The sequence below is a fragment of the Triturus cristatus genome, chromosome 12 (assembly GCF_964204655.1).
Source record: "Triturus cristatus chromosome 12, aTriCri1.1, whole genome shotgun sequence".
NCBI classification, from domain to species: Eukaryota; Metazoa; Chordata; class Amphibia; order Caudata; family Salamandridae; genus Triturus; species Triturus cristatus.
The window spans coordinates 159,648,629-159,667,320 of NC_140595.1; the positions used below are offsets into that span (position 1 = coordinate 159,648,629).

Genomic DNA, 18,692 nt, shown 5'->3' on the forward strand with positions numbered 1-18,692 from the left:
GTTCGTGGGGGCACCACAGGTGGTCTCAGGGCAAAATAATGGAGGCCCACGGGGGACAGGGGACCTGCTAGGGGCCCCCAAAGTCCCTTTCCGACAGCCTTTCCATGGCGGTCGGACCGCCCTGGAAAGGCTGTCGGAAAGGGACATCGTAATCTTTATGGCAGTGCCTGCACAGGCACACCCTTCATTGTGCGGTTTATGATCCGACCGACATCCCGGCGGGCTGCTTGAGCTTGTTGGATGCGTCGGTCGGTCCCTTCTAACACTGCGTTCCGACCGACTGCATCATAATGTGTCAATCGCACCGCTAAGCTGGATGTCAGTAGAGCACCACTGATGGCCTGTCGGTGGCGTTCCCATCAACATAATAATCAGGCCCTTACTGTCCTTGTTGGTATTCGGGAGGTGCAGACTGTGCATTGCAAACGTCCCCCACAAACAGTGACCAAGTACAGAAAAGAGTGCTGTGCAAGTCTTTTCAGCTGGAAGTGATGTTCATAGGTCAATATTAAGACAGAGTGGCTGATAATCTAATATAAAATGAAATCACAGAAAATCATTACTTTTCTAAAAGTGTAGCCGTGCTTTCCCTTGTGGACAAGTCTCTTTATTAAAATGGGCGGAACAGAGATGAAAACTGTGAGAGTCAATTATTACGGCACGGTTTAATTTTTCTTGACATTGTTTGCATAAGAGAATAGTTAACTGTTACCGGCTGAGCGCTAGTGAAAATTTATTGGATGCCTCTCCTTTTCAATGGGGCTATTGCCCCAAAAAAGGCATTATATTTCCCACCATAGACATACTTTTGCTGCCTTCGCATGGAGTCTTCCACCCCATCCGTAGGGAGGTAGTGCGGTCTACTGTGCACATAATTGTCTCAGACATGCTACAAAGGGGAAATTGTGGCAATTCTCAAAAGGAAGCACCCAAGGTGTCTTTAAATCAAAGGGGAATACTGAAGGGTTCTTTATGCTGCTGCTTCAAGACGTCATCCACTTTAGTGCAGATATTTTTATGATTCAAATTTTTAGTTTACAAACAGAAAATGTACTGCCCAACTGCTGAAAAAGCTAGGAAAGGGTCAACTTTCTGGGCACCTCGACAAGGCTTTAATCGGTCTGAATGGCTAGCCAATGACAACGTCCAGTTGTTTGACTTCCGATTAGTTGATGTTGCGAGGCTTAATCTATGTGCATGCAATGCGTTTTAAGCAGGATGCACCACAGAGGAGGGCCACCAGGTCATTGTAATTATGGATGCACATAAATGAGTGCTAATGTAGCATCTTCTTCAAGCCACACCATTTTGAGGACCATCCTGGTGTATCTTGGGGTAGCAAAAAGGAGAAGTGACTCGGTTAAAGTGACCATTGAGAAATGGCAAACGTTTTTGTTCATTTAACTTAGATCAGAGAGTCCCACCACTATTACCTTGTTGCAGGCTTTGGACTTTGTCACTGAATCCAACAGATTTTACACCCTGAAGGGAAGGGCCATCAAGATAGTGCAATGTTTTATTTGCCATATAGTAATGCCCAGGCCCCCACATGATGCACACCGTTTGTTTTCTTTCCTACGCAGAACAGTACAGTTTTTTCATGGTTAAAGTTGGATTTACTTTGTATCCCCTTCAGCTGCCATTTGGGAGTCTTTTTACTATGGTATAATAAATAGACTGTCTACTGCTGTCAAGGTGCATTAGCAGACTGAAATCTTTTTATCACGTCCACAGTAATAAAGGCATAGTGAACAGAATGCAACTTCATACTTTATCCATATTACTGTAGACAGTACTACATTCACCATGGACATAGTAAACATACTACCTATCAGCAGCCAAAGTAAGTATAACATTTTTGAAAGCCATGTAGCCTTTTCTGTTTTGCCCTCACTGAGCAAAACTGTGTTCTAAAACAAAATAATGTGAATACATTTAATTGCAAATACTGGGAGATCATCATGCTTGGTGGCGGATTCGGCTAGCAATGGTGGAACCAAAGGAGGAGAAAGGCTTGCGAAGCAGGAACAGAACTTTCACCTACTTGTAATAGTGACTTAAAAAAAATTATTTTTGATTTGGCGCTCTCACAATTTTAGAGAACTCTGACAGAAAAAGCTGCGCCCACCAAAAGTATCGGTCTCGGTGCACTTGGAGCCAGGGGCAATTGTCCAAACAAGGTTCCGAAGCCCCACAAACAGACTGCACACCGGGGAGGGGCCAGAGACTGTTTATTGAAGGGAATCTTGGGAAGAATGAGGAGCCCTTCCACGTTCATATGTGCTAGTTTGATACAGAAAACATACTTCAATACCTGAAATATATTAGAACCGTAAGCTCCTGTTTTGCAAACATTCAAAGTGTGTATTCAGTTATGCGACGGAATACAAGAGGTTTTTAAGATGATTAACGAGGCTGCACATTGTTCATTAAATTTCAAATAAAAGATCCTTCCTCCGGATATGAAATGTACTAAGTGGTGTATTTGGGCTACTTCCTGATCCATACACCCTAGAAGAGCCAACGGTTTACAAAACATTGCTGAATAGGACATTATTTTAAGGCACAGCCCAGATTACGGTGTATGTGCGTGAGGGATTTTTCTTTACTGCGGTTGCCCTTTCAAACCTACGTCCATCGCTTTACGTAGCCACTCCAGCACCACTTCACTTATCAGCACAGCTCCCAGTAGCATTCCAGTTTTTTATATTGCAGTGTCCTCAGAAAGTTCATCCTTTTTAAAAGATAATTTTGCAATTACAAATAAGGATCTTGATCTCGTTAGGACTTTTGAAATTGAAGGTTGCAAAGTAAGCGTTGTCTTCTAGAAATATGCGAACATCATGAACCTGAGCTCAACAGCCTTCATTTTGGGTACTTGCACCTACCAAGTAAAAAAATAAAAAATAACATAGCCCTTTTAGCAAAAGTTACAAGGGTGCGCCTCTGGTGTAAATGATGAAGATGATCTTATTTTGCTTTAAACATATGGCAAGTAGAACCCTTAATAGTGTTCAGCGGTTTTCTTTTGCAGCATGCAAGCCGAACACCAACCTTGCAGCAACCACCCGGCATCGTTACAGTATGTACGCTGCAAAGCAAGGGTTCGGCAGGGGAGGCCTCCAACAGCCGCCAAAGTTTGAAACTGTATGGACCATGCAACGTCGAGGAACTCAACCAGCGACAAGACGTATAGAGGCTAGGCTTCCCTCCCCTATCCAGTTCTGATTTCCTCTTATCCTGGAAAAACAATAATTTAAGTCTCCCTCCCACCCCCAAAAAAAACAATAAATAAATTAATAATCAGCTTGTAGGACAGAGGATTTGGGTAACACCCTCTCCTTCCTGAAAGTTTATGTTCGATAACATAAATGCAAAGATGAGCAGGACAGCAGAAGACACAGCAGACGATTAAAATAAAGAGCTTGTTCATGTGTTGAAGTCCACCGCCAGCTCGTGGGAATCTCTCGTCCCAGTTCGTCCCCCATTCCAGCTGTAGCATCTTTTTTTGGTGCATTTTTCAAGGTTTTCTTTTAAAGGAGCAGCAGTTTGATAAATTATTTTCTAGTTTTAAAAGAAGTCTCTCATCTTATCAGTCAGCTTGTTTTCAGCACACCGAGGACTCCGGGCCCCCGTCCTTCGCGTCTTGGTTATTTTCGCCCTCTTCTGGAATGTCCTGCATTCTCGGAAAATCTGAAGCAGAGACCAGAGGTAACAATGAGCAACAATACGTGCATATGTTCTAAACACAACCACTGTATATGGATTTTGCAAACTCACTCTCAGGCCTTTTTTTGTGGTATTACAAAAAGCTTCTGGCTTCAGTGTGCATAAGCATCGATAAATACTGCCAGGGCAGCCAGCACAGTCATTTTTCATGATGGACATTGCATTTTAAATATCATCGCAATTTTCATTTTTTTCAACTTGCATAAATTACTATGAGTTTTACCTTTTAGTTTTTCTGTTATGGACCAAATCTGGCAACCACCATTCTTCTAATCCCAGACAGCCTGTCTGCTTTCTAGAGTTAGGCTCTAGTCATTGACCGTTTACAGTTTACAACCAGGACCAGTTGTCTCTCTTCCATGAAGGATTAGCTCCACTTACAAATGTAGAAAAGCACAAGAAGAGATTGTAGAACAAATAATATAAGGGATGGCCCTTCAGTAAGGCTGGATAAAGCACACTCTTACAGCGCTACTAATAGGTAGTGCCATATAACCGACGGAAGCCCACAAATCTACTTTTTCCTTCCCGCAAGTGGAGAGATCAGTGGCAAAATGGCCAATTATCCTTGCAAGTTCCTGCATAATTTCTCGACAGATTATAAGTAGGGGCACAATTAAAGAAATATCAATCAAGGGTTTGTAAAGTGCGCTACTCACCCGTAAGGGTCTCAAGGCGCCGGGGGGGGGGGGGAGGGTTGAGCAGCTCTTGGTCAGTCGAAGAGCCAGGTCTTGAGGTCCTTCCTGAAGGTGTGCAGGGTCGGGGAGCGTCTGATGTTCACAGGGAGCTTGCTCCAGGTCTTGGCATCGATGTAGGAGAAAGCTCTCCCGCCGGTTTTGGTTCTGCAGATGCGGGGGACCTCGGCCAAGGCGAGGTCGGCGGAGCGGAGGCTCCTCTTGGGTACTTGGAAAGATACTCTCTTGTTGAGGTATTTGGGTCCAATGTTGTTGAGGGATTTGTAGGTGTGGGTGAGGAGTTTGAAGGTGACCCTCTTCTCGACAGGGAGCCAGTGGAGGCCTCGTAGGTGTTAGGTCAGGTGCTCGTGACGAGGGGTCCCGAGGACGAGTCAGGCTGCGGCGTTCTGGATGGTTTGTAGTTTGCATAGAAGAGTTCTGTTGATTCCGGCGTAGAGGGCGTTGTCGTAGTCCAGTCTGCTGGTTATGAGTGTGTGTGTGACGGTCTTTCTGCAGTCGGGGGGATCCATTTGAAGGTCTTATGGAGGATGCGAAGGCAGTTGAAACTAGTGGAAGCGACGGTGTTGATCTGTCGGTTCATGGAGAGGGAGGAGTCAAGGATGATGCCGAGGTTACGAGCGCGGTCTGTCGGGGTGGGTGGGTTCCCGAGGGCGGGGAGTCACCAGGTGTTGTCCCAGGCGGACGAGCAGGGTCCGAGGATGAGGGCCTCGGTCTTCTCTGAGTTGAGCTTCAAACAGCTGTCTTGCATCCAGGTTGCCACGTTCTTCATTCCTTCCTGGAAGCACAGTCTGGTGTCTTTGGGATTCTTCATGAGTGAGAGGAGCTGGGTGTCTTCAGCGTAGGATACGATGCTGAGCCCATGCGGTCTGACGATGGCGGCGAGGGGGACCATGTAGATGTTGAAGAGAGTGGGGCTGAGTGATGATCCCTGGGGTACCCCTGGTGATTTACGTGGGTTCAGAGAGGAAGGGAGGGAATCGAATCCTCTGAGTTCTGCCAGAGAGGAAGGATTGGATCCACTCGAGGGCGGCTCCTTGTATCCCCGCGTCGTGAAGTCTGGCTGCGAGCGTGCAATGCGAGACAGTGTCGAAGGTTGCGGAGAGGTCTAGATGGATGAGGGCCGCAGTGTGTCCCTGGTCTAGTAGCATGCAGATGTCGTTAGTGGCAGTGAGGAGGGCGGTCTCGGTGCTGTGGTTGCTGCGGATTCCGGATTGGGAGGCGTCTAGGATGGAGTTCTCTTCGATGAAGGTCAACTGGGCGTTCACGAGTCTCTCTGTGATTTTGGCCGCAAAGGGAAGGAGAGAGATAGGCCGGTAGTTTTTCAGGTCCATTGGTTTCTTGAGGAGGGGTTTCACCTCCGCTCGTTTCCAGTCATCTGGGCAGATGCTGGATCTGAGGGAGGTGTTGATCGGCCGTCCTAGTTCGGGTGCGATGACAGCGGCGGTCCTGTGGAAGATGTTCAGTGGGCAGGGGTCCGTAGGGGCTCCTGAATGAGTTTTCTTCATGGTCGCGGTGCTGAGTTCAACGGTTGCGGGATACCAGGACGTGATGGATGGCTTATCAGCGGCGGTGGGTAGGGGGGTAGTGTCCGGTGCTGGTTCGCTGAAGTTGTCGTAGAGGGCCTTGATCTTCAGATGGAAGTAGGAGCTGAGCTTGTCGCAGAGTTCCTGGGAAGGTGGGATGTCCGTGGCTTCGCAAGTGGGCTTTGCGAACTGCTGTATGATGTTGAACAGTTCCTTGATGTTGGTTGCGTTGATCTGAACTTTGTCTCTTATGAAGGTCCATTTGGTGTCTCTTATGCACTGGTGGTATTCCTTCAGGGCGCTCTTGTGGTTGTTCCGTGCTGCCGTGGTTTTGTGGTTTCACCAGGTTTTCTCTAGGCAGGTGCGTCTGGCTTCTTGGAGTTCTGTGGTGAACCAGGTTGCCTTCAGAGGGCGTTGTTTGGCGGGATGGCGGAGGGGTGCCAGCTTGTCGGCGCAGCAGGGGACCCAGCAGTGAAATTCCCTCGCTGCAGAGTTGGTGTCGGTCGTGGCGCTGGGGGGGCTTTGACGGAGGGTGGTGTTGAGGTGTTCCTCTGAGATCTTGCTTCTGTTCCGTCATGGCGGGCGCGGGGCGGGCTTGGCTGCAGTTGTGGTGTTGAAGGTGAAGTGGACGCAGTGGTGGTCTGTCCAGATGAGCTGGGTGGTGTGGCTGAACCGGATGTTGGTTCCTCCCGTGAAGATGGGGTCGAGGGTGGGCGTATTGACGAGCTGCTTCAGTCCTAGGATGGCAAGGAGAGTGGTGGAATCGGGGTCATTGCTGTTGTCGAGGTGGAAGTTCAGGTCCCCAAGTAGGATGTAGTCCGTGGAGGTGATGGCGTGAGGTGCAGCGAGCTCAGCGATGGCAATTGCGGGCTGGGCACGAGGTCCTGGTTGTCTGTAGATGAGGGTGCCGCGTAGCGTGGTCCTGGGGCTGGTCTGGATCTGGAAGTTGAGGTGTTTTGTGTTGGAGTGGGGGTCGCTCGTGCCGGATGTGGAGAGTCATAGGGGGGTCTTGTGTGCGATGGCTAGTCCTGCTCCTGGGTGGTGCGGGCGGTCCTTTCTATGGATCTTGTAGCCGTTGGGGATGGCCGTGGCGATGTCGGGGCCGGAGGAGGCGTTGGTCCTGGTTTCCGCGAAGAAGGCGGCGTCGGGCAAGAAAGTGTCGTTCAGGTCCCAGATTTCTACGGTGTGACGGTGCAGGGGCGTACGTTGAAAAGGTTGCAAGTCAGGGTTTCGTTGGTGCGTGCACCAGGCAGGCCTTTGGCAGCTGTGGGAGCCTTGTTGATAGTGAAGGATCTGTGGTAGGGTCCGCACGAGAACTGCCCGTGGGTGGTGTTTGGTGAGGATCTTGCGCAGTCGGCGTGTATTCCGGGATTGAGTGTGTGGAGGGCGGCTGAGTCGTAGCGGTGAGGCCCTGGGGAACCAGGGTTCCTGGTGCTGGCCGCGGTCGTGTGCAGGCGGCTTGCCTTAGGCGAGCCAGCGGTGCGACTGCGCAGCGGTCGTCATTATGTAGGGGGGCGTAACCAGTGGTAGGGTGGCGGGAGCGGGGCTGTGTCGGGGTGCGGGCCGCAGGGGCGCAGCAGCAGGAAAAGAGTACACAGTAAACAGTAAAAAACAATTTAAGAACACACAAAGGACCAGGCAAAATAAGAATAAATGAGAGGAGGAAGGGGGGGGAGGGGGTGTTACTGTACAAAAAAATGGAGCGACAGGCAAAACGGAAGAACGACCTTAGGAGTGCTGCAGGCGCAAACTCTGCTGGGGAGGGCTCAGAGCCAGAGCGGTGCGATTACTGGCCGGAGCAGCTGGGGAGTGCTGGCCTGGACCAGAAATCAAGGCATCTCATGATAAAAGTACGATATAACTTCTGAGTAATAAAGCGCAGAAACCAAAATACAGACAATAGCACAACTGAAAGTGAATTAGTAAGAGGCCCACAAACTAAGTCTTATACTTCATTTATGACCATGGATGCAGAACTATACAATGGTGTGGTAATGAGAGAAATCAGGCTTTGTGTAGATCCTACACATCTTTACACACACAGTGCAATATCCACTTCCCAATCCCTCACTCCCTTTACACACAGCCTTCACTACCAGTCCTTCTTTGAGTGTCTGAAAAGGCTGCTTCCTGGCCTTGTTATCGGCATTTTACAACTTGCGCTGTTCCTCAATCATGGTGACCTAAACTCATGGCTTTAAGCATTCAACCATGATTCCAGCCTTGCAGAGCAGAAAACTGATAGATCTGGCAACTGCCCCCCTATGTTTAAACAACGTGTAAGTGTGTTTACAATCAAATAGGATTCATTTCTGGTCGGTGGAGATAAGTTGCTGGGTTGCTTCTAGTGGAAGTTTGGAGAGAATTTTTGAGTCATCCCTTTACATTTTCACATGCTTGGTGGATTCACCTCTTGGACTGGTGGGAGACGACTGTGGGCCTCCGTTTTCATCTTCTGAAGGCACATCTGTCTCGGCCACTTCTTGTAGCCTGTCTAGTGCAGAAAGGTCACTGAGCTCATCTGCCGAACAGTCGTGATCCTCTTGAAAGTTGAAGGCAATATTTGTAATATCTTGGCCATTATTCATTCTCCTGCCATTGGTGACCTAATGACATAAGAAAAGGATGTTAGTGTATGAAAATAATATATTTCCGTATGTTACCAGTACTGAATTTCCTGAATGTGTGAACTTATCAAACCTTGCATCCTTCACCTTCTTGAAAATTGACAAGAAAATTTAGTGATTTTTTTTACTGGTGCAAATTTGCATTACAAAAAACAAACCAGGCATTGATCAAAAATGAAACCAATTTCCAACAAAATATGAATTTCTGCACTAGAAAGTGAGATCGAAGTCTAAATAACCTTTAGACATGTTTAAGTTATTAACTAATATATATTTTCTACATCATAAAAAGTTGAGGTTCGTTTATTAAAATCTCAGAAAAATAACTTTTTAACAGCTTAAAAATGCTGGAATTGTTTATCCATATTCCGAAAGCGCATACAAGTGGCATAAATATGCTATACAAAGTAACGAAAAAAACCATGTTTTTTTCCAAAGGCTTTTTAAAATTAGAATAAAGGTTGACAATTCCATGCTTTGTGGAGATTTCTTGAACGTTAGTTAAATTGGACAGCGTTTACCAGATTAGTAAGGAGGGAACCTTTACAAATTCTGCCACTCCACAGAATCACAGAATTTTTATATCAGACATAAATTTACCAATAAAAAAGAAACCTACCCATCTCTACCATTGCTGCAGATAATTGCTTAGCATTTAGCAATTACATCCCCTTTCTCTCCTGATACAGGAATTTATGAAGAATATGAAAATTTATATTACACAGGAAAACAATATGCAGGACCCAGTTCTCAAGGGGCATCTGACCTATGTTAGACAATATTTCCTCTAGGATAAGTCCGCTTTTTGGAACACAATTAAATTACATTAATAATGATTCCATGGAGTCTTCATGGAAATCTATGCCAAGAACAGATTTTCACGAGTACTCGCATGTGTTAGACCTACACAATCAGAATTACAGCTGGTGGAAATTCTGCAGGCATATATTTTAATGTAAATGTAAATTTGCACATTCAAGTTTTTTTTTGCGTGTGCATTAGAGTGCCCTCCCAATTTCTACCCTGAAATCTATTTTTTCTTTTGACAAAAACACAATTGCTTATACTTCTAGTATAAGAAGTAACCCGCAGTGGGAATATCCACAAACCTAATAGTTTGTTTGTGTTCACTGATACCTGAAGGCCGTCACATCCCGCAAAGCTTAAACCCCAGCCCCTTTCCCTTCATTACCAAGGACAGATTATCCAAGTGCAGAAATGCACTCTTCAAATCTAAAATTCCACTAATCCTGGTTCTAGAACTCTTTATTTTGTTTAGGATTTTAAAACTTGCTTCTCACTATGAGGGAAAATGAAGAAAAAGGGAAACTCATTTGCAATTTGTGAGCAATAATACTTAGCTATTGTTGCTTTAGTTATTCTAATAGTCTGACGTGCCACAGCACATTTGCTGTCGCTCTAGCTGTAAAGGGAGAGAAGGCTCACGGTCTCTTTGCATCTCCTAAGTTCTATGTTTTAGAAAATGACCACAAATGTGTCTGTTTAGACATGGGACATTCCTCAAAGTTGCAAAATCAAGTAAAAACTGCTCTACGTGTATACGATTAGCAAACGTTCCCGCCATTCATTTTAAATAGTCATAGGACAAATCACAAATTCACTCTTATCTCTGCAAAAAAAAGTAACATCTTACTATATTCCTCTCTGTACTGAGTGAATTTGCATCTAAATATGATACCACTCTCCTGCTGGCTGTGCAACAAATGTGTTTCCGCACTTAAATGCATTATTCACTCAAGAGACACAGTAAACCCTTGTAGATGTTGCACCAAAGGAAATTTTGCACCTAAACGTATTTTTGCATCTATGATACATATGAGTGGTTCCACACTTGCATTAATACTGTCCATCGGTAATTTTGGTTCTAAAAGCGACTTGTCATTGAACTATGTTTCAAGTTCTAAATTAAACTTTTCCTACTGCAGGTTTTTCTACACTGCTGCTAATATTACACCAATGGTTAGTTGACACTATATATGCATTTTGCTCCTAAATGAATTAAGTTTCTACAAGTGGTTCCACATCCCTTATGATGCTGCTCCAAGGGTGATCTTGAACCAATTTTTTTTTTCCTGAATGCGATTTGCGCTCCTAAAAGAATTTCCACAATCAAGTGATGTTGCACCAAGGATGATTTTGCACCTTCATGGCATTTTGCACGTTAAGTGATTTATATTCCAACACATTTCCACACTCATGCAGATGTTGCACCAAGAATGATTTGCATCTTAATGTATGGCCAGCCAAATGTGATGCCATATTGCTGCATATCCTTTCCATCTAATTCTATATCTAACTAATGCATTTTCTCTCTGTATGGAATGCTTTTATACCTAACTAAATGTAGTACCACACTTTGGCTGATATTCCCCGAGAGGGATTTTGCACTTAAATCTGTTTTTCATGCATTACAACACAAATTTCACACTATTAATAATGTTGCACCAATGGTGATTTTGCACCTAACTGTATCTTTCTATCATAGACATTCAGACACCCTACAACAATGCATCCATCAACTCACCCACTCACATTAATTTATCAACCCACATTCATTGATTGATCAACCCTTGCATCTGGCCAGCTACACATCTGCACCCAGTTCTACACAAGGATCATTGTATGCACCTATAGCCACCCAACCATCTGTTCATACTTATTTACAATTGCAAAACCATCAATGGATTTATCCATGCATGTCTGTAATCAACTTTCCTCTGTGCCTGCATGTGCGCAAGTACGTGTAGTCTAAATGTATCTGTCTTTGCGTGGTCTCTATATCTGTACATTTGTATTGGGGTGTGGTCTGTGTCAGAAGTTTTGTATTCAAACATATAAAATACACCCATTCACGTACAAATAGACAGAGAAAAGCCACTGGCTTTGTAAATGCAACTACATAGGATGCCAACTGCCAGACAAATCACTGATCTCCACCGCTTCCCCTCCTTGATCCAGAAACAGCTTAGAAAGTACACTGCTACCAATCGGGCTTGGTTTACACATCAGAGTACAGGCCGCTAAGCTGTCTTTCTAACTGAACAAAAACTGCTTTGAGATGTTCAGGTCATTCCCATAGCAGAGATTGCTTCTGTCACAGTGGTGGCCATTTTGTAAATCTGCCAATAAGACTTCGCTCTCTCAGATCGTAATACCTGTGGGGGTGTGAAGCTTAGATATAGTGCATCCCCCGCAGGAAGGCTACGTCTTCGTGGGTCAAAGGTCTTGTTACATCTCAAGTGGTCCATGGCAGCCTCCTGCTGCCGGCAGGACACCTGCCTCTTCAGCTCCTCCGATTCTCGTTCCAACCGTGTCCTTGCCTGCTCGCTTTCCCGGAGGCGTGCCTCCAGCAGTCCCACTTCTATCGTCTTATCCTCACACTGCTTACGGCAGCGCTGAAGCTCCTCTTGCAAGAACGTGTGTTGACGCTGCAGGAGCGTCAGCTCAGTGGCTTGCTTGTCGGTAGTCTTGCAGAGCACATCTCCCAAACTCTGGTCCCTGGAGTTGGTCCGGGCCAACTTCTCTTTCTCCTTTTTTTCACTGGCATCTTGTAGATGTAGCTCGATCATGGTGTCTTGCTGAGCTGCCACAGCCTGCAGAGACGAAGATAATACGAGAGCATTATTCCTACCTCAAGTCAGGAACACCTTACTGTTTGAGCGGTATGAGAAAAACAAGGCGGCAAGGGACTACCACCTCCAAATGTATTAATCATATATATATATATCTCAGAGAGCGAGACTCACACATACAAACACACGTATATACACAATATACACACACACACTTGTCGTGCAGAAAATCTGCATGACATAGCAGAAAATATCACAACCTTCCTTGCTAACAATTATATTGTTATGGTTTTACTGAACCGGCCAATTAGTATCTACTTGTTCACATCCCCATAGATTTTTAATGTGCCCTTATAATAAAAGAAGGAGAAAAAAAGAAAAAACACAGGCAACTGCTGTAAACGAGGCCTCGCTTATGTAAACAGAGGAAAAGATTATCTGTGATTACCGATGGGGTTGACTATATCTTTTTCAGTTTAACACAATAAAACATTGGTTATAAGATACTTCTATAAACTGGGTTAGTCAATTTTCTCAAAACATAGGAGGATCTCTGATTACACCAAAATGGTGCAAAAGGAATGGCAAAAATGTATTCAGCTGTTTTCGAGACATCAGCAAGAAAAAATTTGCCCACTGCTGCTATTCAATATATTTTAAAATAAAATAATTTCATAAAAAATTCATTATAGAAGGAGACATGTTTTTCCAGACACATCCCTTACTGCTTTCTTAAATAACTGACATTGTAGCTGAAAAAGATTGCAGGAAATGTACATCTACTTCCCATTTGTGTGGCATTTTCAGGAAGTTTTCAAAGTAATAACCAGCATGTCTTAAGAGTGGATGCGGCATTTGAAAAATTGTAGTAAAAGTGTTAAATAAGGACCCAATATAGAAGGTCATGACGTTTCAATCCTTTTTTTTTTTTTAATGACTGGTTTGGACTTTGTGGTTTTTGGTTTCTTAAGTGTCACCAGGTTTGGGATTCCATTCTTCAGAATATGAGAAAAAAACTGAAAACTACTTCTGGAACGAGCTATACATGTTCACTTTCTTTAAACAACTACTGATTTCAGAAATGTACAAAAGTGGAAAAAAAATTAAAATCAATTTCCAGTTAAAGATAGGGAGTTTTAATTTTTTGTTGGGTTCCTAATTGTGGCTCCCCTTTGAAAAGGACACAAAGAACGCCCATCCTTCAGATAGGAACCTTTGGAAAAATCAATAGACAAACCCTGTTTGAACTAATGCTTAAAGCAGAATAAAACAGAGATTATGCAAATAGTATGGAAGCAAAGAACCATAACTCAGAATTCCTGAACAGCAAATATTTCACAAATTGCATTGTTTAGGATATCATACATGACATCATCATTTATACAATTTTGATGAATTCACCTCCATCATATTAACCTTACAGACAATAAAAATGAAGAAATGACGGGATACCTTTAGTGGCATCAATGCAACGACTACAGCTGAGAGTACCAATCAACCACATGCCTTTATTTCACTCATGCAAGGTTTTTTCTACAGGGACCAGCCTGTAAAACTTATCAATATAAAAATGTTCTGCTATGGCTAGTCACATCTTAGAAAGGCATGAGTATTCCTTGTGTGTTCCAACAACCTTAATAGTTGGAGAAACTCCTTAAATGTTTGACAAAAAGCTATTCGGAAATTACAGATCCCACATTAGGATGCGAACAGCTCGGTGCACAAACCTGCAATCCAAGAAGGAGTCCGTAGACATTGGTCAACCTCTGAACGACTGCCTGTCAAGAGAATTGAGAAATCCCAGTTACACTTAAGAGAACAGACACAAGCGCACAAGAAAACTAAACATCACCAGAAATACCCTGGCATGAAAAGGGAACCACAATTCAATGGATGACCCCCCCAGCAACCAACATAGTAGGCAGGTGTGGCGTAATGAAAGTCCACCCAACTTGTTATTGAAGTTAAAATATGACTGGACAGAAGACATTGGAAAAAGCAGAGGGGAAAGGATTCACTCCAGAAACCAAATTACATACAAGAATTTAAAAGAACCTGGAGAGAGTTGCTGGGCTATACGTTAACCAGCCTTAAGCAATTCTCATGTTTCATTGCAAAACAATTTTTTTTTTTAACCTGCTGTGGAAATCACACAGAGCTGCTATTGGTCTGGAACTTAATATAGGACACTGAGCCAAGTTACTGAATAAAAAAGTCTGGCATTGAGAACTTGTTGCTATGGTTAACATTTCAAAAAAAGAAAAAAAAATGATTGCCATAACATGCCACATAAATAAGAAGGATTACATATAAATAAGAACGCCTGCTGACTCAAACATGGCATATATGCTTGCAAAACGATTTTGAATTAAAAACAAACTAGATAACCATTGAATATTATTTTACTAGAACAGCACACGTGTCTTCTAGAATGGCCTTCTTAGAAGAGGCAGAAAAACACTTTTGTTGTTAAGTCATATCGTGGGAAAATGTGATTCTTACTGGCACAAAGAATATGTTATATTGGCATTACATTACTATAAACTGAAGCTACTGTTTGAATTAAAAAAATTGAATACAAAATAAAAAAGGGATTAAGAAAATAAATGCATCGGCATTGAAAAGTTTTAGCTCACCAGTCCTGGGACTGAAGTGCACTTCTTTGTAGGCTGATGTGCACATCTGATCAGGAAAAAATCCACTCACTCAGAGCAAGGCAGCCAATGGCTAAAGTGGGCTAACCCATTGCCCCATGTTGTATGCTTGGTGTGAGCAATCAAAACAATAATGGCACTTGAACAGACCGATGGATTAAAAGGGATAAAACAAAGCTCCCCATGTATATAAATGTATATTTATTTTTGATACAGGTGTCAGCTAAAGCTGTCCCTAAACACAGGACTAAAAAAGAGATCTAGCATTGTGCTTTGAGAGACAATCACAAGCTAAGAATGCTGCAGATAATGTGTTTTGGTCAAAATACATTGTTTTCAGTCTCAATAATTTTTTTGCAACAAATGTTTCCTTGCTCCATGACTGAAGTGTGTGGACGGTTCGGGCGACTGTCCACACAAAGGGGTAAAGGAAGCCAAAGATCTGGGGTCAAATAGCGTCCCTGCATTCTATTGCAAAATTAAGTCTTTATTTTCTCACATCACAGAATCAACACATGAGACTGTGGATTCTCAAATCTGGGAACAAGATTGTGAAAAATGTCTGCAATCACAAAGAGACAACCCTAGGGCGATTTAATGGCAGCTAAAGACACATCTATTTCTGCTGGCCAACACTATCATCTAATCAAAACCCCTCTCCTTCTAGTGGCTGGATACCTGAGCTGGACTGGAAGCCAGCAGCTGCCTCTGGAAAATATGTTAATACCAGACTCAATATCATGCAGATAGAGCAAACACCCCCCTTTCAATTAAGTTTTGGGGACACAGTGGATTCTCCTTCCAAGTTATTTTTTGTAAATAGTGCTAAAGAATTCATGCTACTACCTAATTTTAAGAATACATTGGTTTGAAAGACAAATATTTTAACTGTTAGTTATTACTTAATACTTCAGGGTCTAGCACAGTACCAAACTGTAGTATTTCTCTGCAGCAGCAAATTAAGCGTGTGTCTTTAAGTAAACCGTTTGACGCGCTCTCACAGTGGCATCCAGCAATCGATGGACTGGGGACCTTGCAGCACATCTGGCCATCCTCCAGCCTTTGAAGGGCTTTCGAGATATTCTAAGAGGCCACCCTAGCTCTATTGGTCACCCACAGTGGAGTTCTGCACTAAAGAACAAACTACTAGGAAGCAGAAGAGTATACCTCATTAAAAGCCCTTGCTTCAGTACAAGTAAGGCAGAGCAGCACAGTGCTGCCCCCTCCTGGAGGAGCGATAGTATGTCCCACTTCAGAAAGATGGAGACTGGCTTAGTATCTGAGAATAGTTTTGTTTACTTAGAATTGTGTGACAGCCAGGTTTCTCCAGCAGGTGGCAATGCACCTTTGTTGTGTAGGGGAATGTCCACAAAACACACAATAATAACTATGGCAAACAGAAGCTTAGGTGAATTACTACCAAAATTGGGGGCGGGGGTTAAGGATGTAGGGTTATCATTCAAAGAAACTCAGGCTAGGGGTGGAAATCGAGAAAAGCAGAGGGGTAGGGTGGTACTGCATAGAGGGGTACACACGAAGGGAGAACAGTGATTGGAAGGGGGGTGCAAAGGGGAGCTGGGAGATTGGCAAGAAGACAGGATTTCAGAACAGGGGTCAGCAACAGTCCACTGCAGATGGCCATGGCATAAAACATTTAAATATTTCTTCCCACAGCCAAAAGAGTTGGGGACCTCCTGTTTCTAGCCACCCACATTACCTCTTGCGGAGTTTTGTGTTGCACTTGGTTCCCATTCCGATCCTGCACACAGAGAAAAAGAAATTAACATTAGAGGGAGAAATTGTGCAACATTCATGATTTTATTTAACTGAATGTCCCTCTCTTTGAAATTACTTTATTTAAACAGCAGTGCTGGTCCAAATTCCACTTATTCTTTATCTTGGCAAATAATTTCTATAAACTGCAGGAAGATGTGGTAGGAATGCTACAACCATTCACCATCATTTTACAATAGACTCTCCCCATTTTACTTGGTTCAATTAAATACAATAAAAAAAGTTTGTACATTTGAATAGCACTGCTCAATTTCCAATTCGCGTACAATCACTTCATCTGGCCGTAAATGATCTTACATGACCAGTGCACATACTAGACGTAACCAGACTGAAACATCTTAGGTGCTGGTCTTTAAATTAAAAGAAAGTCAAGGGTGTAGGTAAGGCACAAAAGATTTGAGTATTACATTGTTCCATTACATTGGACAATCTAGCACCTTGAAGCTGATGTATTTTGGGTGCATCTATACTAGTGAGAATACCCTCTACAATCACATTGAAACACCACATCGATTCATACCAACACTGGGAATGCCACTACAGCAAATACGAAAAGTACAAGGGTAACTGTAAATATGAGGACTTTTGGGACTCCAGTTATGTTAGCAGGAAAATATTGAGGGCGTTATTTTACCTTCTGGCTCAAGTCCGAGTCAGTCCTGCAGAACTCGATGGACCCGTTCATGCTTATGGACTCTGCATCTGCATGAGGGAGAAAAGTAATTAAATATTTTTCCCCACTCTTGGTGATTGGTCAACACCCAGGTACGGATTCACAAAGGCGTTTATCAGTTATGAGAAGTAGTTCTATCAAAGGACTTTTTTACGAACACTGACATAGCCTTCTAAATCATCCCGAAACATCCAACTCCCTGTTAGTCGAAGTGCAAAGAGGGCACAGTCCTTTCTGTTTGTACTGATTTTATCAGAATATTCCTTGAATAGTCCCATTTTTGATAAGAGGGTACTACATGGGGTAATACCTTATGCACTCCATAATGCCTTTGGGACCGCCCAGCCCAGTCTCTTTGAAGAGCACGTGTCCCTTCAGCTTGGGAGGGGGGGCACGTGCTCAACCGCAGGGCATCTACTGATGCAGAGGAGTGCCTTCTTGTTTCATATTTCCTAAGGGCTGGGTTTGGAACAGTAGTGACCTGGTGCTGCGAGTGGAAGAGCTGAGGCCGCAGTGAGGTGCCCATGTTGATGTCATGTGGACCAAACATGCTTGTGTCTGTTCTCTTAAGTGTGAAAGGGATTTCACTATTCTATTGGCAGGCAGTCGTTCAGAGGTTGACCAATGTCTATGGACTCCTTCTTGGATTGAAGGTTTGTGCATCTAGCTCCCCTCATGCCAACGTGGGATCTGTAATTTTCAAAGTGCCTCGGTCATTCGTTTATGGAGCTTCCACAACTATCAGAGTTCAAGGAACACACAAGGAATACTCATAACTTTAATTCTGAATGATGTAGCCTTGTTCCTGTGTGAGATCCCAAGGGAGAGCTTTCATTGCAATGCACAGAATGCCTGTTAGTTTTACAGTGTGCTTGGGGAACACTTGTGAAAGGATAAATCATTATGTGTGTGTGTGCATTATATGTATGTTGCTGGCATATGTTTGTGTTCATGAAACATTTCACTTATGCTATAGTGTGTGTTTTTGATTCTGATCATGTATGCACAATTGTGCGCACATCTGTGTGAATGTGCTTGCATGTTTGAGTTACTTTTAAGGAAAGAGGACAATCATTGTGAGTTGAAGGCAGAACAGGAGGAAGTGTTTCTTTCCATAGTACTATGAGTATCCAGATTCCTGTGCCTTCTACTGAAAATTCTGGTGCAGGTGGGAAAGTGGTGGTGAGTGATTTTAACAAATTGGTGAAAGGGTTTAATTACTTTGTGGGTGACTGTAGGGATTCTGAATTGTATTCTGAACTCTACCTTCAGCCATTTAATTATCTATGGGATTAGGGAACAGTGATCAAATTTGGGCCATTCTGTTACTGCACTAACTGCAATGTTTTGAAGAATTTGCAGTCTTGTTAATTAGCATTTTCTGTATGCTGATGGGACTACCTA

General features: G+C 43.6%; 1 protein-coding gene across 11 annotated transcripts in view; it reads right to left on the minus strand.

Annotated features, from left to right (window-relative positions):
- Window positions 1-2,214: 2,214 nt before the first annotated feature.
- Window positions 2,215-18,692, minus strand: part of ARHGEF2 (Rho/Rac guanine nucleotide exchange factor 2) — a 724,728-nt gene continuing 708,250 nt past the window's right edge. For all 11 annotated transcript variants that reach the window (XM_085638384.1, XM_085638386.1, XM_085638383.1 and 8 more), the window contains 6 exons: window positions 17,250-17,317; window positions 16,539-16,580; window positions 13,895-13,945; window positions 11,751-12,188; window positions 8,358-8,553; window positions 2,215-3,693 (listed from right to left, as the gene is read on the minus strand). In XM_085638384.1, the coding sequence (XP_085494510.1) occupies window positions 3,608-3,693; window positions 8,358-8,553; window positions 11,751-12,188; window positions 13,895-13,945; window positions 16,539-16,580; window positions 17,250-17,317 (881 nt within the window). In that variant the 3' untranslated portion in view covers window positions 2,215-3,607. The remainder of the gene's footprint in view (window positions 3,694-8,357; window positions 8,554-11,750; window positions 12,189-13,894; window positions 13,946-16,538; window positions 16,581-17,249; window positions 17,318-18,692) is intronic.